The sequence below is a fragment of the Hyperolius riggenbachi genome, chromosome 5, assembly GCF_040937935.1.
Source record: "Hyperolius riggenbachi isolate aHypRig1 chromosome 5, aHypRig1.pri, whole genome shotgun sequence".
Lineage (NCBI taxonomy): Eukaryota > Metazoa > Chordata > Amphibia > Anura > Hyperoliidae > Hyperolius > Hyperolius riggenbachi.
The window spans coordinates 448,761,938-448,787,292 of NC_090650.1; the positions used below are offsets into that span (position 1 = coordinate 448,761,938).

At 56.1% G+C, this 25,355-nt stretch overlaps 1 protein-coding gene across 13 annotated transcripts in view; it reads left to right on the forward strand.

The window, feature by feature from the left end:
* The window catches only part of SCRIB (scribble planar cell polarity protein), a 399,297-nt gene that overhangs the window by 297,795 nt on the left and 76,147 nt on the right, over nucleotides 1-25,355 (forward strand). For 10 of the 13 annotated variants that reach the window (XM_068238215.1, XM_068238205.1, XM_068238212.1 and 7 more), the window contains 5 exons: nucleotides 3,644-3,718; nucleotides 5,424-5,465; nucleotides 16,248-16,286; nucleotides 17,477-17,578; nucleotides 18,096-18,143. In XM_068238215.1, the coding sequence (XP_068094316.1) occupies nucleotides 3,644-3,718; nucleotides 5,424-5,465; nucleotides 16,248-16,286; nucleotides 17,477-17,578; nucleotides 18,096-18,143 (306 nt within the window). Of the gene's footprint in view, nucleotides 1-3,643; nucleotides 3,719-5,423; nucleotides 5,466-16,247; nucleotides 16,287-17,476; nucleotides 17,579-18,095; nucleotides 18,144-24,630; nucleotides 24,652-25,355 lie in introns of all 13 variants that reach the window. The other 3 variants (XM_068238208.1, XM_068238219.1, XM_068238207.1) reach the window with 2 other exon arrangements.

Consider the following 25,355-nt stretch of genomic DNA (forward strand, 5'->3'; position numbering starts at 1 on the left):
AGGGGGAGGGGCACACACTACTGCTTCTGTATAAATCACTTGTGAGGCCACATCTGGAGTATGGGATAACGCGGGGGAGGGGACATGATGAAGGCGGCATGATGTGGGGGGCGGGGACATAATGCAGGGGGAGGGGCACACACTACTTCCTCTATATAAATCACTTGTGAGGCCACATCTGGAGTATGGGATAATGCAGAGGGAGGGGACATGATGCAGGGGGAGGGGCACACACTACTCCCTCTGTATAAATCACTTGTGAGGCCACATCTGCAGTATGGGATAATGTGGGGGAGGGGACATGATGCAGGGGGAGGGGCACACACTACTCCCTCTGTGTAAATCGCTTGTGAGGCCACATCTGGAGTATGGGATAAAGCGGGGGAGGGGACATCATGTAGGGGAAGGGGCATGATGTGGGGGCAGGGACATGATGCAGGGGGAGGGGCAGACACTACTCCATCTGTATAAATCACTTGTGAGGCCACATCTGGAGTATGGGATAATGCAGGGGGAGGAGATATGATGTAGGGGGAGGGGGCATGATGTAGAGGGAGGGGGCATGATGTTGAGGGAGGGGACAGGATGCAGGGGGAGGGGACAGGATGCAGGGGGAAGGGCACACACTACTCCCTCTGTATAAATCACTTGTGAGGCCACATCTGGAGTATGGGATAATGCGGGGGAGGGGACATGATGCAGGGGGAGGGGCACACACTACTCCCTCTGTATAAATCACTTGTGAGGCCACATCTGGAGTATGGGATAACGCAGGGGGAGGGGGCATGATGCAGGGGGAGGGGCACACACTACTCCCTCTGTATAAATCACTTGTGAGGCCACATCTGGAGTATGGGATAATGCAGGGGGAGGGGACGTGATGTGGGGGGAGGGGACATGATGCAGGGGGAGGGGCACACACTACTCCCTCTGTAAAAATCACTTGTGAGGCTACATCTGGAGTATGGGATAATGCAGGGGGAGGAGATATGATGCAGGGGGAGGAGACATGATGCAGGGGGAGGGGCACACACTACTCCCTCTGTATAAATCACTTGTGAGGCCACATCTGGAGTATGGGATAATGCAGGGGGGGAAAAAGGCAACTGAGAGGTGACCTGATTACCGTGTATATCAGAGGGCAATACAAAAGCTTGGCAGATGAGCTTTTTGTCCCCAGGGTTGTATGATGGACAAGGGGACATGATTTGCGTATGGAGGAAAAGTTTTTGCCATCTATTTAGAAAGAGGTCCTTTACAGTGAGAGTAGTTAAAATCTTACCTCAGGTAGTCGTTATGGCAAACTCTATATCTGCATTTAAAGGGGGCTTAGATGCTTTCCTTGCATTGAAGGGCATCCACGGCTATAATTATTAGGTAATTCCCGGAAGAGTTGATCCAGGGATTTATCTGACTGCCATCTGGAGTCGGGAAGGAAATTTTCCCTTTTAAGGCTAATTGGCCCAGGCCTTGTAAGGTTTTTTTTTGCCTTCCCCTGGATCAACTGGGATATGTGCAGGTTTAGGATGTTTTAATTATTATTATTTTATTTATTTATTTTCTGGTTGGACTTGATGGACAAATGTCTTTTTTCAACCAAACTATGAGACTTGTGTGTTTCCTTCTGCCAGCCCTGCGGTGTAGTACATCAGCCTGTTCATTGGGCAGAGAGTCACATGATGTGGGCGTGGCTATGTCTTGTGCATGGCTGTTCTGCAGGTTGTGTCGGGGATGCAGAGTCACATGATGTGGGCCTGGCTTTGTCCTGCACATGGCTGTTCTGTTGATGTTCTGCAGGTTGTGTCAGAGACAGTCACATGATGTGGGCGTGGCTACGTCCTGCACATGGCTGTTCTGTTGATGTTCTGCAGGTTGTGTCAGAGACAGTCACATGATGTGGGCGTGGCTACGTCCTGTGCTTGGCTGTTCTGTTGATGATCTGCAGGTTGTGTCAGCGACAGTCACATGATGTGGGCGTGGCTACGTCCTGTGCTTGGCTGTTCTGTTGATGATCTGCAGGTTGTGTCGGCGACAGTCACATGATGTGGGTGTGGCTACGTCCTGTGCTTGGCTGTTCTGTTGATGTTCTGCAGGTTGTGTTGGCGACAGTCACATGATGTGGGCGTGGCTACGTCCTGTGCTTGGCTGTTCTGTTGATGTTCTGCAGGTTGTGTTGGCGACAGTCACATGATGTGGGCGTGGCTTTGTCCTGTGCATGGCTGTTCTGTTGATGATCTGCAGGTTGTGGCGGCGACAGTCACATGATGTGGGCGTGGCTACGTCCTGTGCTTGGCTGTTCTGTTGATGTTCTGCAGGTTGTGTTGGCGACAGTCACATGATGTGGGCGTGGCTTTGTCCTGTGCATGGCTGTTCTGTTGATGATCTGCAGGTTGTGGCGGCGACAGTCACATGATGTGGGCGTGGCTACGTCCTGTGCTTGGCTGTTCTGTTGATGTTCTGCAGGTTGTGTTGGCGACAGTCACATGATGTGGGCGTGGCTTTGTCCTGTGCATGGCTGTTCTGTTGATGATCTGCAGGTTGTGGCGGCGACAGTCACATGATGTGGGCGTGGCTACGTCCTGTGCATGGCTGTTCTGTTGATGTTCTGCAGGTTGTGTTGGCGACAGTCACATGATGTGGGCGTGGCTACGTCCTGTGCTTGGCTGTTCTGTTGATGTTCTGCAGGTTGTGTTGGCGACAGTCACATGATGTGGGCGTGGCTTTGTCCTGTGCATGGCTGTTCTGTTGATGATCTGCAGGTTGTGGCGGCGACAGTCACATGATGTGGGCGTGGCTACGTCCTGTGCATGGCTGTTCTGTTGATGATCTGCAGGTTGTGTCGGCGACAGTCACATGATGTGGGCGTGGCTACGTCCTGTGCATGGCTGTTCTGTTGATGATCTGCAGGTTGTGTCGGCGACAGTCACATGATGTGGGCGTGGCTACGTCCTGTGCATGGCTGTTCTGTTGATGTTCTGCAGGTTGTGTCGGCGACAGTCACATGATGTGGGCGTGGCTTTGTCCTGTGCATGGCTGTTCTGTTGATGTTCTGCAGGTTGTGTTGGCGACAGTCACATGATGTGGGCGTGGCTTTGTCCTGTGCATGGCTGTTCTGTTGATGATCTGCAGGTTGTGTCGGCGACAGTCACATGATGTGGGCGTGGCTACGTCCTGTGCATGGCTGTTCTGTTGATGTTCTGCAGGATGTGTCGGCGGCAGTCACATGATGTGGGCGTGGCTACGTCCTGTGCTTGGCTGTTCTGTTGATGTTCTGCAGGTTGTGTCGGCGACAGTCACATGATGTGGGCGTGGCTTTGTCCTGTGCATGGCTGTTCTGTTGATGTTCTGCAGGTTGTGTTGGCGACAGTCACATGATGTGGGCGTGGCTTTGTCCTGTGCATGGCTGTTCTGTTGATGATCTGCAGGTTGTGTCGGCGACAGTCACATGATGTGGGCGTGGCTACGTCCTGTGCATGGCTGTTCTGTTGATGTTCTGCAGGTTGTGTCGGCGGCAGTCACATGATGTGGGCGTGGCTACGTCCTGTGCATGGATCCTCTGATTGGCTCTGAGTGCAGTGATGGATGCTCTGCATCTGTAGTTGGGCTTGTATCCTGTGTGACCTGTGTACTTTCTGCCTTGCAGACACCCTCAGGAGATTATACAACTGGAAATAAAAGAGAAGTGCCGAGTTCCCCCTGCAGCCCTGGCGTGCCGAAGGTGAGAGAGTTCCTTTATTGTACTTGTTATATGAATAATGTGTGTTGTGGGCAGCGACAGACTGACATACAGTACATGGGGTGACGGGTATAGGGTGATGTACATCGGGTGGGTATACATGGGGTACAAGGGGTGTACATGGGGTGGCGGGCGTGTTGGCGTACAGTATATGGGGTGGCGGGCGTGTTGGCGTACAGTATATGGGGTGGCGGGCGTGATGGCGTACATGGGGTGGCGGGCGTGTTGGTGTACATGGGGTGGTGGGCGTGTTGGCGTACATGGGGTGGTGGGCGTGTTGGCGTACATGAGGTGGCGGGCGTGTTGGCGTACATGAGGTGGCGGGCGTATTGGTGTACATGGGGTTGTGGGCGTGTTGGCGTACATGGGGTGGCAGGCGTGTTGGCGTACATGAGGTGGCAGGGGTGTTGGCGTACATGAGGTGGCGGGCGTGTTGGCGTACATGGGGTGGTGGGCGTGTTGGCGTACATGAGGTGGCGGGCGTGTTGGCGTACATGAGGTGGCGGGCGTGTTGGCGTACATGGGGTGGTGGGCGTGTTGGCGTACATGAGGTGGCAGGGGTGTTGGCGTACATGTGTTGGCGTACATGGGGTGGTGGGCGTGTTGGCGTACATGAGGTGGCGGGCGCGTTGGCGTACATGGGGTGGTGGGCGTGTTGGCGTACATGAGGTGGCGGGTGTGTTGGCGTACATGAGGTGGTGGGCGTGTTGGCGTACATGAGGTGGCGGGCGTGTTGGCGTACATGAGGTGGCGGGTGTGTTGGCGTACATGGGGTGGTGGGCGTGTTGGCGTACATGAGGTGGCAGGGGTGTTGGCGTACATGAGGTGGCGGGTGTGTTGGCGTACATGGGGTGGTGGGCGTGTTGGCGTACATGAGGTGGCGGGCAGACACACATGAATAGGGCAATGTCTGCATGCACAGGATATTTCTGTGTACATTATACCATGTGCGCTGACTTCCTGTGTACATTATACCGTGTGTGCTAACTTCCTGTGTACATTATACCGTGTGCGCTGACTTCCTGTGTACATTATACCGTGTGTGCTAACTTCCTGTGTACATTGTACCATGTGCGCTGACTTCCTGTGTACATTATGCCATGTGCGCTGACTTCCTGTGTACATTATACTATGTGTGCTAACTTCCTGTGTACATTATACCGTGTGCGCTGACTTCCTGTGTACATTATACCGTGTGTGCTAACTTCCTGTGTACATTATACCATGTGCGCTGACTTCCTGTGTACATTATGCCATGTGCGCTGACTTCCTATGTACATTATACCACGTGCGCTGACTTCCTGTGTACATTATACAGTGTGCGCTGACTTCCTGTGTACATTATACCGTGTGCGCTGACTTCCTGTGTACATTATACCGTGTGTGCTAACTACCTATGTACATTATACCATGTGCGCTGACTTCCTGTGTACATTATACCGTGTGCGCTGACTTCTTGTGTACATTATACCATGTGCGCTGTCTTCCTGTGTACATTATACCATGTGCGCTGACTTCCTGTGTACATTATACCATGTGCGCTGACTTCCTGTGTACATTATACCATGTGCGGTGACTTCCTGTGTACATTATGCCATGTGCGCTGACTTCCTGTGTACATTATACCATGTGCACTGACTTCCTGTGTGCACACATCACGTGACCTGACTTTGTTCTGCCACGTCAGGCTCCTCGATCCTGTCCCCTCGTTGGCAGAGAGACCCGATTTGTAAGTTATATCTTGTTCTGCATCTGCCTCTGCTTCCTGCATCAAGTGGGCCTGTAACTTGTGACTGGCTGTCGCTGTGCGGACTGGCTGTATGGGATAGGGGCTGTGCGGACTGGCTGTATGGGGAAGGCTGTGGGGACTGGCAGTACAGAGAAGGGGCTGTGCAGACTGGCTGTACGGAGAAGGGTCTATGCGGACTGGCTGTATGGTGAAGGCTGTACGGACTGGCTGTATGGGGAAGGCTGTGCAGAGTGGCTGTACTAGGAAGGCTGTGCAGAGTGGCTGTGCGGGGAAGGGGCTGTGCAGTCTGGCGGCTGTCTTGGCGTGTGCAGTCTGGCAGCTCTCTTGGCGTGTGCAGTCTGGCGGCTCTCTTGGCGTGTGCAGTCTGGCGGCTCTCTTGGCGTGTGCAGTCTGGCGGCTCTCTTGGCGTGTGCAGTCTGGCGGCTCTCTTGGCGTGTGCAGTCTGGCGGCTCTCTTGGCGTGTGCAGTCTGGCGGCTCTCTTGGTGTTCTGTTTGGCGTGTGCAGTCTGGCAGCTCTCTTGGCGTGTCCAGTCTGGCGGCTCTCTTGGCGTGTGCAGTCTGGCGGCTGTCTTGGCGTGTGCAGTCTGGCAGCTGTCTTGGCGTGTGCAGTCTGGCGGCTGTCTTGGCGTGTGCAGTGTGGCGGCTGTCTTGGCGTGTGCAGTCTGGCGGCTCTCTTGGCGTGTGCAGTCTGGCGGCTGTCTTGGCGTATGCAGTCTGGCGGCTGTCTTGGCGTGTGCAGTCTGGCGGCTCTCTTGGCGTGTGCAGTCTGGCAGCTGTCTTGGCGTGTGCAGTCTGGCGGCTGTCTTGGCGTATGCAGTCTGGCGGCTCTCTTGGCGTGTGCAGTCTGGCGGCTCTCTTGGCGTGTGCAGTCTGGCAGCTCTCTTGGCGTGTCCAGTCTGGCTGTCTTGGCGTGTGCAGTCTGGCGGCTGTCTTGGCGTGTGCAGTCTGGCGGCTGTCTTGGCGTGTGCAGTCTGGCGGCTGTCTTGGCGTGTGCAGTCTGGCGGCTCTCTTGGCGTGTGCAGTCTGGCGACTCTCCTGGCATGTGCAGTCTGGCAGCTGTCTTGGCGTGTGCAGTCTGGCGGCTGTCTTGGCGTGTGCAGTCTGGCGGCTCTCTTGGCGTGTGCAGTCTGGCGGCTCTCTTGGCGTGTGCAGTCTGGCGGCTCTCTTGGCGTGTGCAGTCTGGCGTCTCTCTTGGCGTGTGCAGTCTGGCGTCTCTCTTGGCGTGTGCAGTCTGGCTGCTCTCTTGGCGTGTGCAGTCTGGCTGCTCTCTTGGCGTGTGCAGTCTGGCTGCTCTTTTGGCGTGTGCAGTCTGCCGGCTGTCTTGGCGTGTGCAGTCTGCCGGCTGTCTTGGCGTGTGCAGTCTGGCGTCTCTCTTGGCGTGTGCAGTCTGGCGTCTCTCTTGGCGTGTGCAGTCCGGCGGCTGTCTTGGCGTGTGCAGTGTGGCGGCTGTCTTGGCGTGTGCAGTGTGGCGGCTGTCTTGGCGTGTGCAGTGTGGCGGCTGTCTTGGCGTGTGCAGTCTGGCGGCTGTCTTGGCGTGTGCAGTCTGGCGGCTGTCTTGGCGTGTGCAGTCTGGCGGCTGTCTTGGCGTGTGCAGTCTGGCGGCTGTCTTGGCGTGTGCAGTCTGGCGGCTGTCTTGGCGTGTGCAATCTGGCGGCTCTCTTGGCGTGTGCAGTCTGGCGGCTGTCTTGGCGTGTGCAGTCTGGCGGCTCTCTTGGCGTGTGCAGTCTGGCGGCTCTCTTGGCGTGTGCAGTCTGGCGGCTGTCTTGGCGTGTGCAGTCTGGCGGCTGTCTTGGCATGTGCAGTCTGGCGGCTGTCTTGGCGTGTGCAGTCTGGCGGCTCTCTTGGCGTGTGCAGTCTGGCGGCTCTCTTGGCGTGTGCAGTCTGGCGGCTCTCTTGGCGTGTGCAGTCTGGCGGCTCTCTTGGTGTGCTGTTTGGCGTGTGCAGTCTGGCAGCTGTCTTGGCGTGTGCAGTCTGGCGGCTCTCTTGGCGTGTACAGTCTGGCGGCTCTCTTGGCGTGTGCAGTCTGGCGGCTGTCTTGGCGTGTGCAGTCTGGCGGCGGTCTTGGCGTGTGCAGTGTGGTGGCTGTCTTGGCGTGTGCAGTGTGGCGGCTGTCTTGGCGTGTGCAGTCTGGCGGCTGTCTTGGCGTGTGCAGTCTGGCGGCTCTCTTGGCGTGTGCAGTCTGGCGGCTCTCTTGGCGTGTGCAGTCTGGCGGCTCTCTTGGCGTGTGCAGTCTGGCGGCTCTCTTGGCGTGTGCAGTCTGGCGGCTGTCTTGGCGTGTGCAGTCTGGCGGCTGTCTTGGCGTGTGCAGTCTGGCGGCTCTCTTGGCGTGTGCAGTCTGGCGGCTCTCTTGGCGTGTGCAGTCTGGCGGCTCTCCTGGCGTGTGCAGTCTGGCAGCTGTCTTGGCGTGTGCAGTCTGGCGGCTCTCTTGGCATGTGCAGTCTGGCGGCTCTCTTGGCGTGTGCAGTCTGGCGTCTCTCTTGGCGTGTGCAGTCTGGCGTCTCTCTTGGCGTGTGCAGTCTGGCGTCTCTCTTGGCGTGTGCAGTCTGGCTGCTCTCTTGGCGTGTGCAGTCTGGCTGCTCTTTTGGCGTGTGCAGTCTGCCGGCTGTCTTGGCGTGTGCAGTCTGCCGGCTGTCTTGGCGTGTGCAGTCTGGCGTCTCTCTTGGCGTGTGCAGTCTGGCGTCTCTCTTGGCGTGTGCAGTCCGGCGGCTGTCTTGGCGTGTGCAGTCTGCCGGCTGTCTTGGCGTGTGCAGTGTGGCGGCTGTCTTGGCGTGTGCAGTCTGGCGGCTGTCTTGGCGTGTGCAGTCTGGCGTCTCTCTTGGCGTGTGCAGTCCGGCGGCTGTCTTGGCGTGTGCAGTCTGCCGGCTGTCTTGGCGGCTGCAGTCTGGCGGCTGTCTTGGCGTGTGCAGTCTGGCGGCTGTCTTGGCGTGTGCAGTGTGGCGGCTGTCTTGGCGTGTGCAGTGTGGCGGCTGTCTTGGCATGTGCAGTGTGGCGGCTGTCTTGGCGTGTGCAGTGTGGCGGCTGTCTTGGCGTGTGCAGTCTGGCGGCTTTCTTGGCGTGTGCAGTCTGGCGGCTCTCTTGGCGTGTGCAGTCTGGCGGCTGTCTTGGCGTGTGCAGTCTGGCGGCTGTCTTGGCGTGTGCAGTCTGGCGGCTGTCTTGGCGTGTGCAGTCTGGCGGCTGTCTTGGCGTGTGCAGTCTGGCGGCTGTCTTGGCGTGTGCAGTCTGGCGGCTGTCTTGGCGTGTGCAGTCTGGCGGCTGTCTTGGCGTGTGCAGTCTGGCGGCTGTCTTGGCGTGTGCAGTCTGGCGGCTGTCTTGGCGTGTGCATTCTGGCGGCTGTCTTGGCGTGTGCATTCTGGCGGCTGTCTTGGCGTGTGCAGTCTGGCGGCTCTCTTGGCGTGTGCAGTCTGGCGGCTGTCTTGGCGTGTGCAGTCTGGCGGCTCTCTTGGCGTGTGCAGTCTGGCGGCTGTCTTGGCGTGTGCAGTCTGGCGGCTGTCTTGGCGTTTGCAGTCTGGCGGCTGTCTTGGCGTGTGCAGTCTGGCGGCTGTCTTGGCGTGTGCAGTCTGGCGGCTGTCTTGGCGTGTGCAGTCTGGCGGCTGTCTTGGCGTGTGCAGTCTGGCGGCTGTCTTGGCGTGTGCAGTCTGGCGGCTGTCTTGGCGTGTGCAGTCTGGCGGCTCAGTCTGGCGGCTGTCTTGGCGTGTGCAGTCTGGCGGCTGTCTTGGCGTGTGCAATCTGGCGGCTCTCTTGGCGTGTGCAGTCTGGCGGCTGTCTTGGCGTGTGCAGTCTGGCGGCTGTCTTGGCGTGTGCAGTCTGGCGGCTCTCTTGGCGTGTGCAGTCTGGCGGCTGTCTTGGCGTGTGCAGTCTGGCGGCTGTCTTGGCGTGTGCAGTCTGGCGGCTGTCTTGGCGTGTGCAGTCTGGCGGCTCTCTTGGCGTGTGCAGTCTGGCGGCTCTCTTGGCGTGTGCAGTCTGGCGGCTGTCTTGGCGTGTGCAGTCTGGCGGCTGTCTTGGCGTGTGCAGTCTGGCGGCTTTTTTGGCGTGTGCAGTCTGGAGGCTCTCTTGGCGTGTGCAGTCTGGCGGCTGTCTTGGCGTGTGCAGTCTGGCGGCTGTCTTGGCGTGTGCAGTCTGGCGGCTGTCTTGGCGTGTGTAGTCTGGCGGCTCTCTTGGCGTGTGCAGTCTGGCGGCTCTCTTGGCGTGTGCAGTCTGGCGGCTGTCTTGGCGTGTGCAGTCTGGCGGCTCTCTTGTCGTGTGCAGTCTGGCGGCTCTCTTGGCGTGTGCAGTCTGGCGGCTCTCTTGGCGTGTGCAGTCTGGCGGCTCTCTTGGTGTGCTGTTTGGCGTGTGCAGTCTGGCAGCTGTCTTGGCGTGTGCAGTCTGGCGGCTCTCTTGGCGTGTACAGTCTGGCGGCTCTCTTGGCGTGTGCAGTCTGGCGGCTGTCTTGGCGTGTGCAGTCTGGCGGCTGTCGTGGCGTGTGCAGTGTGGCGGCTGTCTTGGCGTGTGCAGTCTGGCGGCTCTCTTGGCGTGTGCAGTCTGGCGGCTGTCTTGGCGTGTGCAGTCTGGCTGCTCTCTTGGCGTGTGCAGTCTGGCGGCTGTCTTGGCGTGTGCAGTCTGGCGTCTCTCTTGGCGTGTGCAGTCTGGCGGCTCTCTTGGCGTGTGCAGTCTGGCGGCTCTCTTGGCGTGTGCAGTCTGGCGGCTCTCTTGGCGTGTGCAGTGTGGCGGCTGTCTTGGCGTGTGCAGTCTCGCGGCTGTCTTGGCGTGTGCAGTCTGGCGGCTGTCTTGGCGTGTGCAGTCTGGCGGCTCTCTTGGCGTGTGCAGTCTGGCGGCTCTCCTGGCGTGTGCAGTCTGGCAGCTGTCTTGGCGTGTGCAGTCTGGCGGCTGTCTTGGCGTGTGCAGTCTGGCGGCTGTCTTGGCGTGTGCAGTCTGGCGGCTGTCTTGGCGTGTGCAGTCTGGCGGCTCTCTTGGCGTGTGCAGTCTGGCGGCTCTCTTGGCGTGTGCAGTCTGGCGGCTCTCTTGGCGTGTGCAGTCTGGCGTCTCTCTTGGCGTGTGCAGTCTGGCTGCTCTCTTGGCGTGTGCAGTCTGGCTGCTCTTTTGGCGTGTGCAGTCTGCCGGCTGTCTTGGCGTGTGCAGTCTGCCGGCTGTCTTGGCGTGTGCAGTCTGGCGTCTCTCTTGGCGTGTGCAGTCTGGCGTCTCTCTTGGCGTGTGCAGTCTGGCGGCTGTCTTGGCGTGTGCAGTCTGCCGGCTGTCTTGGCGTGTGCAGTGTGGCGGCTGTCTTGGCGTGTGCAGTGTGGCGGCTGTCTTGGCGTGTGCAGTGTGGCGGCTGTCTTGGCGTGTGCAGTCTGGCGGCTGTCTTGGCGTGTGCAGTCTGGCGGCTGTCTTGGCGTGTGCAGTCTGGCGGCTGTCTTGGCGTGTGCAGTCTGGCGGCTGTCTTGGCGTGTGCAGTCTGGCGGCTGTCTTGGCGTGTGCAGTCTGGCGGCTCTCTTGGCGTGTGCAGTCTGGCGGCTGTCTTGGCGTGTGCAGTCTGGCGGCTGTCTTGGCGTGTGCAGTCTGGCGGCTGTCTTGGCGTGTGCAGTCTGGCGGCTGTCTTGGCGTGTGCAGTCTGGCGGCTGTCTTGGCGTGTGCAGTCTGGCGGCTGTCTTGGCGTGTGCAGTCTGGCGGCTGTCTTGGCGTGTGCAGTCTGGCGGCTGTCTTGGCGTGTGCAGTCTGGCGGCTCTCTTGGCGTGTGCAGTCTGGCGGCTCTCTTGGCGTGTGCAGTCTGGCGGCTCTCTTGGCGTGTGCAGTCTGGCGGCTGTCTTGGCGTGTGCAGTCTGGCGGCTGTCTTGGCGTGTGCAGTCTGGCGGCTGTCTTGGCGTGTGCAGTCTGGCGGCTCTCTTGGCGTGTGCAGTCTGGCGGCTGTCTTGGCGTGTGCAGTCTGGCGGCTGTCTTGGCGTGTGCAGTCTGGCGGCTGTCTTGGCGTGTGCAGTCTGGCGGCTGTCTTGGCGTGTGCAGTCTGGCGGCTGTCTTGGCGTGTGCAGTCTGGCGGCTGTCTTGGCGTGTGCAGTCTGGCGGCTGTCTTGGCGTGTGCAGTCTGGCGGCTGTCTTGGCGTGTGCAGTCTGGCGGCTGTCTTGGCGTGTGCAGTGTGGCGGCTGTCTTGGCGTGTGCAGTCTGGCGGCTGTCTTGGCGTGTGCAGTCTGGCGGCTGTCTTGGCGTGTGCAGTCTGGCGGCTGTCTTGGCGTGTGCAGTCTGGCGGCTGTCTTGGCGTGTGCAGTCTGGCGGCTGTCTTGGCGTGTGCAGTCTGGCGGCTGTCTTGGCGTGTGCAGTCTGGCGGCTGTCTTGGCGTGTGCAGTCTGGCGGCTGTCTTGGCGTGTGCAGTCTGGCGGCTGTCTTGGCGTGTGCAGTCTGGCGGCTGTCTTGGCGTGTGCAGTCTGGCGGCTGTCTTGGCGTGTGCAGTCTGGCGGCTGTCTTGGCGTGTGCAGTCTGGCGGCTGTCTTGGCGTGTGCAGTCTGGCGGCTGTCTTGGCGTGTGCAGTCTGGCGGCTGTCTTGGCGTGTGCAGTCTGGCGGCTGTCTTGGCGTGTGCAGTCTGGCGGCTGTCTTGGCGTGTGCAGTCTGGCGGCTCTCTTGGCGTGTGCAGTGTGGCGGCTGTCTTGGCGTGTGCAGTGTGGCGGCTGTCTTGGCGTGTGCAGTGTGGCGGCTGTCTTGGCGTGTGCAGTCTGGCGGCTGTCTTGGCGTGTGCAGTCTGGCGGCTCTCTTGGTGTGCTGTCTTGGCGTGTGCAGTCTGGCGGCTCTCTTGGCGTGTGCAGTCTGGCGGCTGTCTTGGCGTGTGCAGTGTGGCGGCTGTCTTGGTGTGTGCAGTCTGGCGGCTCTCTTGGCGTGTGCAGTCTGGCGGCTCTCTTGGCGTGTGCAGTCTGGCGGCTGTCTTGGCGTGTGCAGTCTGGCGGCTCTCTTGGCGTGTGCAGTCTGGCGGCTCTCTTGGCGTGTGCAGTCTGGCGGTGTTGCCCTGCTCTGATGGAGTCTGTTGGAGTTTGGTGAACTTTAAATCTGACATCAATGAAGCAGTCAATAATTATTTTCTGTAGAACTGGAACCAGGGAAGTATTTCTGTAAAGATTTTTAATTTCTTCACCTTCACATTTAGTGTGATGGAAGATGCAGCCAGCAATCCCTGTACAGACATGCTGCTTGGCATTAGTGTGATGGAAGATGCAGCCAGCAATCCCTGTACAGACATGCTGCTTGGCAGCAGTATGTGCTGCTGTATGGAGAGGGCACTATGAATGGTGGATAACAGAAGTAAAGAGTAACACGCTGAATTTCAGCCTGCTGGTTCCCGAGATACGTATCTTGGGAATCAGCACAGCGGGGGGAGGGGGGAAAATCAGTGATGTGGGAGTGTCCTCAAGGGTGCTTGCAGATATCTTGGGGCTCAAACTTAAAGAATTGATTGGGGGGGGGGGGGGCATTTTTGCAGTGTTGAGCAGGCTCTGGTAAAAATAAGTGTTTTGATATTTTGCATAAACATTTTGGGTCCCTGGAGCTCAAAAAGGCTCCTCAGGGACCCTGGAAATGCCCTACCCTGTCACCGGAGAATCCGAACCCTGGCCCTGCCCCGTCACTGAAAAATCCGAACCCTGGCCCCGCTCCGTCACCGGAGAATCCGAACCCTTGCCCTGCCCCGTCACTGTAGAATCCCAACCCTGGCCCTGCCCCCTCACTAGGGAATCCCAGTCTTGGCCCTGCCCTTTCACTGGAGAATCCCAACTCTAGCCCTGCCCCCTCACTAGGGAATGCCAGCCCTGGCCCCGCCCCGTCACTGGAGAATCCCAACCCTGGCCAGCGTTCACTCTGCTGCCTGCGGTTCTGGCCGTGCTTATTGCTGGGGGAAAACTCACAGTGCATGCCTGTGACATCGCACCCAGAGGAGAAGACAACCTCCCTCTCGGTGTATCGGTGGACACTACCACTTTCCACAACAACTGCTCTACCCATCATTACATCATATTGGAGGTGGGCTGGTACCTTCCCCTCTGTGCAATGTATTAATGGACAATCCCCTTATCATTGCATCATACTAGAGGCTGGCTGGTACCTCAACCACGGAGCAGGTTATCGGCTGGTACCTCCCCCGCGGTGCAGTGTATCAGTGGACACTCCCCTTATCATTGCATCATATTGGAGGCTGGCCGGTACCTCAACCACGGTGCAGTTTATCGGTGGACACTCCCCATCATTGCACCATATTGGAGGCTGGCACCTCAACCACGGTGCAGTGTATGAGTGGACACTCCCCCTATCATTGCATCATATTGGAGGGTGTCTGGTACCTTCCTCCGGGGTGCAGTGTATCAGTGGACACTCCCCATCATTGCATCACATTGGAGGGTGTCTGTTACCTCCCCCGCGGTGCAGTGTATCAGTGGACACTCCCCATCATTGCATCATATTGGAGGTTGGCTCCTCCCACGGTGCAGTGTATCAGTGGACACTCCCCATCATTGCATCATATTGGAGGCTGGCTGGTACCTCCCCTGCGGTGCAGTTGATCAGTGGACACTCCCCCTATCATTGCATCATACTGGAGGCTGGCAGGTACCTTCCCCGTGGTGCAGTGTATCGGTGGACAGTATCCCTATCATTGCATCATATTAGAGGCTGGTGGGTACCTCCCCCGCGGTGCAGTGTATCAGTGGACACTCCCCCTATCATTGCATCATATTGGAGGGTGTCTGGTACCTCCCCTGCGGTGCAGTGTATCAGTGGACTCTCCCCCTATCATTGCATCATATTGGAGGGTGTCAGGTACCTCCCCTGCGGTGCAGTGTATCAGTGGACACTCCCCATCATTTTGGAGGGTGTCTGGTACCTCCTCTGCGGTGCAGTGTATCAGGGGACACTCCCTATCATTGCATCATAGTGGAGGCTGGCAGGGACCGCCCCCGCGGTGTAATGTATCGGTGGACACTCCCCATCATTGCATCATATTGGAGGCTGTCGGGTACCTCCCCCGCGGTGTAATGTAACGGTGGACACTCCCCATCATTGCATCATATTGGAGGCTGTCGGGTACCTCCCCCACGGTGTAATGTATCGGTGGACACTCCCCATCATTGCATCATATTGGAGGCTGTCGGGTACCTCCCCCGCGGTGCAGTGTATCAGTGGACACTACCCCTATTATTGCATCATATTATAGGCTGGCTGGTACCTCCCCTGTGGTGCAGTGTATCGGTGGACAGTATCCCTATCATTGCAGCATATTGGAGGCTGGTGGGTACCTCCCCTGCGGTGCAGTGTATCAGTGGACATTCCCACTATCAGTGCATCATATTGGAGGCTGGCTGGTACCGCCCCCGCGGTGTAATGTATCAGTGGACACTCCCAATCATTGCATCATATTGGAGGGTGTCTGGTACCTCCCCCGCGGTGCGGTGTATCAGTGGACACTCCCCCTATCATTGCATCATATTGGAGGCTGGCAGGTACCTCCCCCGCGGTGTAATGTATCGGTGGACACTCCCCATCATTGCATCATATTGGAGGCTGTCGGGTACCTCCCCCGCGGTGCAGTGTATCAGTGGACACTCCCCCTCTCATTGCATCATATTGGAGGCTGGCTGGTACCTCCCCCGCAGAGCAGTATATCATTACACCAGATGGGCCCATGGAAGAAGGAATAGGAGTCCAGGATCAGGGAATGCACACAGTGCCACACATGTACTGATGCTATGAATGCATTTATAGGAAGAGGAGGAAGTCTTATGATCTTATGAAGTTTTCATGTTTTGTGGGTTGAAAATCCTCATGCTTCATTGATAGTGCTCTGTGGTGATAATAGTAAGGTGGCTGCACTAACCTAGCTTGTGATAAATGTGGGGTACAGCGGGGTACAGCTCCCCCTCTTCACTGCCGAGGGCTTTGTCATGGCTTCTGCACTCGGACAGGAGATAACATACATGTTACATGTATGTCATGGCTTCTGCACTCGCACAGGAGATAACATACATGTAACATGTATGTCATGGCTTCTGCACTCGCACTGGAGATAACATACATGTAACATGTATGTCATGGCTTCTGCACTCGCACAGGAGATAACATACATGTAACCTGTATGTCATGGCTTCTGCACTCGCACTGGAGATAACATACATGTAACATGTATGTCATGGCTTCTGCACTCGGACAGGAGATAACATACATGTTACATGTATGTCATGGCTTCTGCACTCGCACAGGAGATAACATACATGTAACCTGTATGTCATGGCTTCTGCACTCGCACTGGAGATAACATACATGTAACATGTATGTCATGGCTTCTGCACTCGGACAGGAGATAACATACATGTAACATGTATGTCATGGCTTCTGCACTCAGTCAGGAGATAACATACATGTAACCTGTATGTCATGGCTTCTGCGCTCGGACAGGAGATAACATACATGTTACATGTATGTCATGGCTTCTGCACTCGCACAGGAGATAACATACATGTAACATGTATGTCATGGCTTCTGCACTCGGACAGGAGATAACATACATGTTACATGTATGTCATGGCTTCTGCACTCGCACAGGAGATAACATACATGTAACATGTATGTCATGGCTTCTGCACTCGGACAGGAGATAACATACATGTTACCTGTATGTCATGGCGTTGCATGCTGGTATTATATGGTGTGTGGTTTCTCCTCACATGTATGTGTAGCCTTTCCTCATACATGTGAGTTCCGGGTAACGGGCAGTCGCTGCCTGTCTGCACCTTCTAACTAATATTATTATTGTCCTTTCCAGGCATCTATCAACTTCCTGAGCCACAGCGACAGCCGGCAGGTGAGACGCCTCCTACCTCTCATTATTATTTATATAGTGCCAGCATCATCCATAGCACAAAACACAGGGAGAGCAGAGATGCATGAAAGGGTCAGAGCTCCACAACCAGGACATAGGAGATATGTGCCTGACACCTCCCCAATACTGCTGCCCAAACACTAGGAGGAGGAGCCTGGCCTTATGACCTTACACTCTAGAGGGTAGTGGGGTGGAGACATTAGAGGAGGAGCCTGGCCATGCCAGCTTACAATCTAGAGGGTGGTGGGGAGGAGACAGGGGGAGGAGCCTGGCCTTGCCAGTTTACAATCTAGAGGGTGGTGGGGTGGAGACATTAGGGGAGGAGCCTGGCCTTGCCAGTTTACAATCTAGAGGGTGGTGGGGTGGAGACATTAGGGGAGGAGCCTGGCCTTGCCAGTTTACAATCTAGAGGGTGGTGGGGAGGAGACATTAGGGGGAGGAGCCTGGCCTTGCCAGCTTACACGCTAGAGGGTAGTGGGGTGGAGACATTAGCAGAGGAGCCTTGCCTTGCCAGCTTACACTCTAGAGGGTAGTAGGGTGGAGACGTTAGGGGGAGGAGCCTGCCCATGCCAGCTTACACTCTAGAGGGTAGTGGATTGCAGACATTAGGGGAGGAGACGCGGGTGAGGCAGTGAGCCTCAAGTGGTAGCTATAGCATATGATAGGCTTGTCTGATCAGGTGTGTATTGAGAGAAGGTTTGAGGGCCCTGTCACACTGGTGCGGTGTGGCATATTACTGCAGCCTACCGCTAGGGCAATGAGTCTGCGGGGGAATTCACATGGCCTGTGCTGCACCACAAGTACCCTATCTACTGTGAGCGCATAGCTTCGGTACCGTGCAGCAGAGCGGAACTCCTGTAAGTCTACGGCAACACACGGTTTTATGTGTCGCGCATGTGTGGAGGTGTATTTCAGCAGTACGCTTCCGCGCACGTCATCGATTCGCCAGCAGGAAGTGAGTGTCACTTCCTATTTGTCCGGTATTCCTGTGATAACGTGCCCCTGGCAAAGCTTTATCCATGACCTCTTGTCAGTGCCTGCCACCCACTGTAGATTGCTTGCTTTCAGTTGCAGTAGCAAGCACTGGCATTCTCTGGGAGAATATGCTGTTTATATGCTGAAGTCATTTGTCTCTTCATTGTTTGACAATTGTTTTATCTCCCTCTTGTCAGGCTTCATCTCCCACCCCCAGCGATGGCGTTCCCTCTCAGGCCAGACAAGTCTATAAGTCCTTCGCTGCTGTCCCTTCTGCACACTCCGCCTCCGACCTGCAGGTATGCCCTCCATGTAGCAGGTAAAAAGGACACCGCCATAGTAGGCAATAACCAGAATTATAACACCCGATAAAATGGCAGGCACCAAGCGCCAAAATTACTGTAAAAAATAAAATATTGGCATACACACACCCTCTCTGACACTCGTGGCAGGTGACCACTCAGTGCCTGCTCAGTGTAATGTCCTGCGAGGCCGTGGACAGAAGGGGTCGCCATATATCTGTCTTTTCCCAGCCCACTCCTCTGACACCTGTCACCTCTCTGGGGCAGCGACCCTTGTTATATCTTCATATACTGGTTAATATCTGCCTCCAGGGGGATTCTGGGTAATTCACCCTGCCCCCAGTCCACCAGATCAACGCTCTAATACCAGCATCGGTTATTCTTTACCTCCAGGGGGATTCTGGGTAATTTACCTTGGTCCAGCAGATCTGCTGTTTGCTCTAATACCAGAAATGTGTCTGTGCTTTACAACATGTCATAAAAAAATACTAATACCTTCACCTTCCATTCCCAGGAGCCGACCACGCCCCGGACCCCCGACTCTTCCTGTGCCACCCCGGAGGTGAGTGCCTTGGTGCGCTGCGTATCTGGAGGGTGACAGCACCGTTCTGAGACGCACCTCATTGCTGGAGATCTTTCTAAGTGATGATATGACAGCCAGTATTGTTGCTAGGGCTGTGAGGAGAAATAACCCCGGAGTCAGGAGGGAGGCGGTCCTTTATTGTAATGGAAGGTGTCGCTGACCAGTAAGGAGGCTCTGTGAGGAGGAAGCAGCGCAGTGTCAGGAGGGAGGCGGTTCTTTCATGTAATTGGAGATGTCACTGACCAGTAAGGAGGCTCTGTGAGGAGGAAGCACCGCAGTGTCAGGAGGGAGGCGGTTCTTTCATGTAATAGGAGGCGTCACTGACCAGTAAGGAGGCTCTGTGAGGAGGAAGCACCGCAGTGTCAGGAGGGAGGCGGCTCTTTCATGTAATAGGAGGTGTCACTGACCAGTAAGGAGGCTCTGTGAGGAGGAAGCACCGCAGTGTCAGGAGGGAGGCGGTTCTGTCATGTAATAGGAGGTGTCGCTGACCAGTAAGGAGGCTCTGTGAGGAGGAAGCAGCGCAGTGTCAGGAGGGAGGCGGTCCTGTCATGTAATAGGAGGTGTTGCTGACCAGTAAGGAGGCTCTGTGAGGAGGAAGCACCGCAGTGTCAGGAGGGAGGCGGTTCTGTCATGTAATAGGAGGTGTCACTGACCAGTAAGGAGGCTGTGTGAGGAGGAAGCACCGCAGTGTCAGGAGGGAGGCGGTCCTGTCATGTAATAGGAGGTGTCGCTGACCAGTAAGGGGGCTGTGTGAGGAGGAAGCACCGCAGTGTCAGGAGGGAGGCGGTTCTGTCATGTAATAGGAGGTGTTGCTGACCAGTAAGGAGGCTCTGTGAGGAGGAAGCACCGCAGTGTCAGGAGGGAGGCGGTTCTTTCATGTAATAGGTGTCACTGACCAGTAAGGAGGCTCTGTGAGGAGGAAGCACCACAGTGTCAGGAGGGAGGCGGCTCTGTCATGTAATAGGAGGTGTCACTGACCAGTAAGGAGGCTCTGTGAGGAGGAAGCACCGCAGTGTCAGGAGGGAGGCGGTTCTGTCATGTAATAGGAGGTGTCGCTGACCAGTAAGGAGACTCTGTGAGGAGGAAGCACCGCAGTGTCAGGAGGGAGGCGGTTCTGTCATGTATTAGGAGGTGTCACTGACCAGTAAGGAGGCTCTGTGAGGAGGAAGCAGCGCAGTGTCAGGAGGGAGGCGGCTCTTTCATGTAATAGGAGGTGTCCCTGACCAGTAAGGAGACTCTGTGAGGAGGAAGCACCGCAGTGTCAGGAGGGAGGCGGTTCTGTCATGTAATAGGTGTCACTGACCAGTAAGGAGGCTCTGTGAGGAGGAAGCACCGCAGTGTCAGGAGGGAGGCGGTTCTGTCATGTAATAGGAGGTGTCACTGACCAGTAAGGAGGCTCTGTGAGGAGGAAGCACCGCAGTGTCAGGAGGGAGGCGGCTCTGTCATGTAATAGGAGGTGTCACTGACCAGTAAGGAGGCTCTGTGAGGAGGAAGCACCGCAGTGTCAGGAGGGAGGCGGTTCTTTCATGTAATAGGAGGTGTCACTGACCAGTAAGGAGGCTCTGTGAGGAGGAAGCACCGCAGTGTCAGGAGGGAGGCGGTCCTGTCATGTAATAGGAGGTGTCACTGACCAGTAAGGAGGCTCTGTGAGGAGGAAGCACCGCAGTGTCAGGAGGGAGGCGGTTCTGTCATGTAATAGGAGGTGTCACTGACCAGTAAGGAGGCTGTGTGAGGAGGAAGCACCGCAGTGTCAGGAGGGAGGCGGTTCTGTCATGTAATAGGAGGTGTCACTGACCAGTAAGGAGGCTCTGTGAGGAGGAAGCACCGCAGTGTCAGGAGGGAGGCGGTTCTTTCATGTAATAGGAGGTGTCACTGACCAGTAAGGAGGCTCTGTGAGGAGGAAGCACCGCAGTGTCAGGATGGAGGCGGCTCTTTCATGTAATAGGAGGTGTTGCTGACCAGTAAGGAGGCTCTGTGAGGAGGAAGCACCGCAGTGTCAGGAGGGAGGCGGTCCTGTCATGTAATAGGAGGTGTCGCTGACCAGTAAGGAGGCTCTGTGAGGAGGAAGCACCGCAGTGTCAGGAGGGAGGCGGCTCTTTCATGTAATAGGAGGTGTTACTGACCAGTAAGGAGGCTCTGTGAGGAGGAAGCACCGCAGTGTCAGGAGGGAGGCGGCTCTTTCATGTAATAGGAGGTGTCACTGACCAGTAATGAGGCTCTGTGAGGAGGAAGCACCGCAGTGTCAGGAGGGAGGCGGCTCTGTCATGTAATAGGAGGTGTCGCTGACCAGTAAGGAGGCTCTGTGAGGAGGAAGCACCGCAGTGTCAGGAGGGAGGCGGTTCTGTCATGTAATAGGAGGTGTCACTGACCAGTAAGGAGGCTCTGTGAGGAGGAAGCACCGCAGTGTCAGGAGGGAGGCGGTTCTGTCATGTAATAGGAGGTGTCACTGACCAGTAAGGAGGCTCTGTGAGGAGGAAGCACCGCAGTGTCAGGAGGGAGGCGGTTCTGTCATGTAATAGGAGGTGTCACTGACCAGTAAGGAGGCTCTGTGAGGAGGAAGCACCGCAGTGTCAGGAGGGAGGCGGCTCTTTCATGTAATAGGAGGTGTTGCTGACCAGTAAGGAGGCTGTGTGAGGAGGAAGCACCGCAGTGTCAGGAGGGAGGCGGTTCTGTCATGTAATAGGTGTCACTGACCAGTAAGGAGGCTCTGTGAGGAGGAAGCACCGCAGTGTCAGGAGGGAGGCGGTCCTGTCATGTAATAGGAGGTGGCACTGACCAGTAAGGAGGCTCTGTGAGGAGGAAGCACCGCAGTGTCAGGAGGAAGGCGGTTCTTTCATGTAATAGGAGGTGTCACTGACCAGTAAGGAGGCTCTGTGAGGAGGAAGCACCGCAGTGTCAGGAGGGAGGCGGCTCTTTCATGTAATAGGAGGTGTTGCTGACCAGTAAGGAGGCTCTGTGAGGAGGAAGCACCGCAGTGTCAGGAGGGAGGCGGCTCTTTCATGTAATAGGAGGTGTTGCTGACCAGTAAGGAGGCTCTGTGAGGAGGAAGCACCGCAGTGTCAGGAGGGAGGCGGCTCTTTCATGTAATAGGAGGTGTTGCTGACCAGTAAGGAGGCTCTGTGAGGAGGAAGCACCGCAGTGTCAGGAGGGAGGCGGTCCTTTCATGTAATAGGAGGCGTCGCTGACCAGTAAGGAGGCTCTGTGAGGAGGAAGCACCGCAGTGTCAGGAGGGAGGAGGTTCTGTCATGTAATAGGAGGTGTCACTGACCAGTAAGGAGGCTCTGTGAGGAGGAAGCACCGCAGTGTCAGGAGGGAGGCGGCTCTGTCATGTAATAGGAGGTGCCGCTGACCAGTAAGGAGGCTCTGTGAGGAGGAAGCACTGCAGTGTCAGGAGGGAGGCGGTTCTTTCATGTAATAGGAGGTGTCACTGACCAGTAAGGAGGCTCTGTGAGGAGGAAGCACCGCAGTGTCAGGAGGGAGGCGGTCCTGTCATGTAAAAGGAGGTGTCACTGACCAGTAAGGAGGCTGTGTGAGGAGGAAGCACCGCAGTGTCAGGAAGGAGGCGGCTCTTTCATGTAATAGGAGGTGTCACTGACCAGTAAGGAGGCTCTGTGAGGAGGAAGCACCGCAGTGTCTGGAGGGAGGCGGTTCTTTCATGTAATAGGTGTCGCTGACCAGTAAGGAGGCTCTGTGAGGAGGAAGCACCGCAGTGTCAGGAGGGAGGCGGTCCTGTCATGTAATAGGAGGTGTCACTGACCAGTAAGGAGGCTCTGTGAGGAGGAAGCACCGCAGTGTCAGGAGGGAGGCGGTTCTGTCATGTAATAGGAGGTGTCACTGACCAGTATGGAGACTCTGTGAGGAGGAAGCACCGCAGTGTCAGGAGGGAGGCGGTCCTGTCATGTAATAGGAGGTGTCACTGACCAGTAAGGAGGCTCTGTGAGGAGGAAGCAGCGCAGTGTCAGGACGGAGTCGGTTCTGTCATGTAATAGGAGGTGTCACTGACCAGTAAGGAGGCTCTGTGTGGAGGAAGCACCACAGTGTCAGGAGGGAGGCGGTTCTGTCATGTAATAGGAGGTGTCACTGACCAGTAAGGAGGCTCTGTGAGGAGGAAGCACCGCAGTGTCAGGAGGGAGGCGGACCTTTCATGTGATAGGAGGTGTCGCTGACCAGTAATGAGGCTCTGTGAGGAGGAAGCACCGCAGTGTCAGGAGGGAGGCGGCTCTGTCATGTAATAGGAGGTGTCACTGACCAGTAAGGAGGCTCCGTGAGGAGGAAGCAGCGCAGTGTCAGGAGGGAGGCGGTCCTGTCATGTAATAGGAGGTGTCACTGACCAGTAAGGAGGCTCTGTGAGGAGGAAGCACCGCAGTGTCAGGAGGGAGGCAGTCCTTTCATGTAAAAGGAGGTGTCACTGACCAGTAAGGAGGCTGTGTGAGGAGGAAGCACCGCAGTGTCAGGAGGGAGGCGGCTCTGTCATGTAATAGGAGGTGTCACTGACCAGTAAGGAGGCTCTGTGAGGAGGAAGCACCGCAGTGTCAGGAGGGAGGCGGTCCTGTCATGTAATAGGAGGTGTCACTGACCAGTAAGGAGGCTCTGTGAGGAGGAAGCACCGCAGTGTCAGGAGGGAGGCGGCTCTTTCATGTAATAGGAGGTGTCACTGACCAGTAAGGAGGCTCTGTGAGGAGGAAGCACCGCAGTGTCAGGAGGGAGGCGGTTCTTTCATGTAATAGGTGTCGCTGACCAGTAAGGAGGCTCTGTGAGGAGGAAGCACCGCAGTGTCAGGAGGGAGGCGGTCCTGTCATGTAATAGGAGGTGTCACTGACCAGTAAGGAGGCTCTGTGAGGAGGAAGCACCGCAGTGTCAGGAGGGAGGCGGTTCTTTCATGTAATAGGAGGTGTCACTGACCAGTAAGGAGACTCTGTGAGGAGGAAGCACCGCAGTGTCAGGAGGAAGGCGGTTCTGTCATGTAATAGGAGGTGTCACTGACCAGTAAGGAGGCTCTGTGAGGAGGAAGCACCGCAGTGTCAGGAGGGAGGCGGTCCTGTCATGTAATAGGAGGTGTCACTGACCAGTAAGGAGGCTCTGTGAGGAGGAAGCAGCGCAGTGTCAGGAGGGAGGCGGTTCTGTCATGTAATAGGAGGTGTCACTGACCAGTAAGGAGGCTCTGTGTGGAGGAAGCACCGCAGTGTCAGGAGGGAGGAGGTTCTGTCATGTAATAGGAGGTGTCGCTGACCAGTAAGGAGGCTCTGTGAGGAGGAAGCACCGCAGTGTCAGGAGGGAGGCGGACCTTTCATGTGATAGGAGGTGTCGCTGACCAGTAAGGAGGCTCTGTGAGGAGGAAGCACCGCAGTGTCAGGAAGGAGGCGGACCTTTCATGTGATAGGAGGCGTGGCTGACCAGTAAGGAGGCTCTGTGAGGAGGAAGCATCGCAGTGTCAGGAGGGAGGCGGTTCTGTCATGTAATAGGAGTTGTCGCTGACCAGTAATGAGGCTCTGTGAGGAGGAAGCACCGCAGTGTCAGGAGGGAGGCGGTTCTGTCATGTAATAGGAGGTGTCACTGACCAGTAAGGAGGCTGTGTGAGGAGGAAGCACCGCAGTGTCCGGAGGGAGGCGGCACTGTCATGTAATAGGAGGTGTCACTGACCAGTAAGGAGGCTGTGTGAGGAGGAAGCACCGCAGTGTCAGGAGGGAGGCGGTTCTTTCATGTAATAGGAGGCGTGGCTGACCAGTAAGGAGGCTCTGTGAGGAGGAAGCACCGCAGTGTCAGGAGGGAGGCGGCTCTTTCATGTAATAGGAGGTGTTGCTGACCAGTAAGGAGGCTCTGTGAGGAGGAAGCACCGCAGTGTCAGGAGGGAGGCGGTTCGGAGGCTCTGCTCACGTCACTCACACTTTGCCATTTCACATCTGCTCCAGTCTCTGGCAGTGCTGAAAGCATAAACTGTTCACTCTGCGTAACCTTCCAGGTTCTTTCTTATTATCATGTGAACATTTTGCTGAGGATCACTTCAGAGTGACATTAAAATGAACCTTAATTGGGGGAAAAAAACTGATGAGATAAACAATTGTATCTATCATCCTACTCCTAAAAATGACTTGGATATCCCACAGTTTTATTTTATGTTTAAAATCTTAAAGTAGCTTAAAAACACAGTCTGTCTTGTGTCTCAGGGAGCTAAAATACATAAACTGTTGCCTTTTTTTTAATCTATCCCCTGCTCTCATAAGCTGTTTTCTGCCAGGAAAGTGTTCTATGAGTGTAATTCCATATCAGTGAGGATTACTCTATAAACCTCTATAAACCAACACTTGCATAGCTGAATATTAACTCTTTCAGATAGAGACAGAAGGAAAGGTACACAAGGTGGATATTTGTGTGCTTGGCACTGTACATGCACACGTCTATCTCAGCATGTCCGCTGTAAGGAAGCCTACTGTGTACTCTACACTGTGACGCATTCTTCTGTCTGCAGGGTCTGGACAGTCCGGAGCATGTCCCCTGTAAGGAAGCCTAGTGTGTACTCTACACTGTGACCCATTCTTCTGTCTGCAGGGTTAGGACAGTCTGGAGCATGTCCCCTGTAAGGAAGCCTAGTGTGTACTCTACACTGTGACCCATTCTTCTGTCTGCAGGGTTAGGACAGTCTGGAGCATGTCCCCTGTAAGGAAGCCTAGTGTGTACTCTACACTGTGACCCATTCTTCTGTCTGCAGGGTTAGGACAGTCTGGAGCATGTCCCCTGTAAGGAAGCCTAGTGTGTACTCTACACTGTGACCCATTCTTCTGTCTGCAGGGTTAGGACAGTCTGGAGCATGTCCCCTGTAAGGAAGCCTAGTGTGTACTCTACACTGTGACACATTCTTCTGTCTGCAGGGTTAGGACAGTCCGGAGCATGTCCCCTGTAAGGAAGCCTAGTGTGTACTCTACACTGTGACCCATTCTTCTGTCTGCAGGGTTAGGACAGTCTGGAGCATGTCCCCTGTAAGGAAGCCTAGTGTGTACTCTACACTGTGACCCATTCTTCTGTCTGCAGGGTTAGGACAGTCTGGAGCATGTCCCCTGTAAGGAAGCCTAGTGTGTACTCTACACTGTGACCCATTCTTCTGTCTGCAGGGTCTGGACAGTCCGGAGCATGTCCCCTGTAAGGAAGCCTAGTGTGTACTCTACACTGTGACCCATTCTTCTGTCTGCAGGGTTA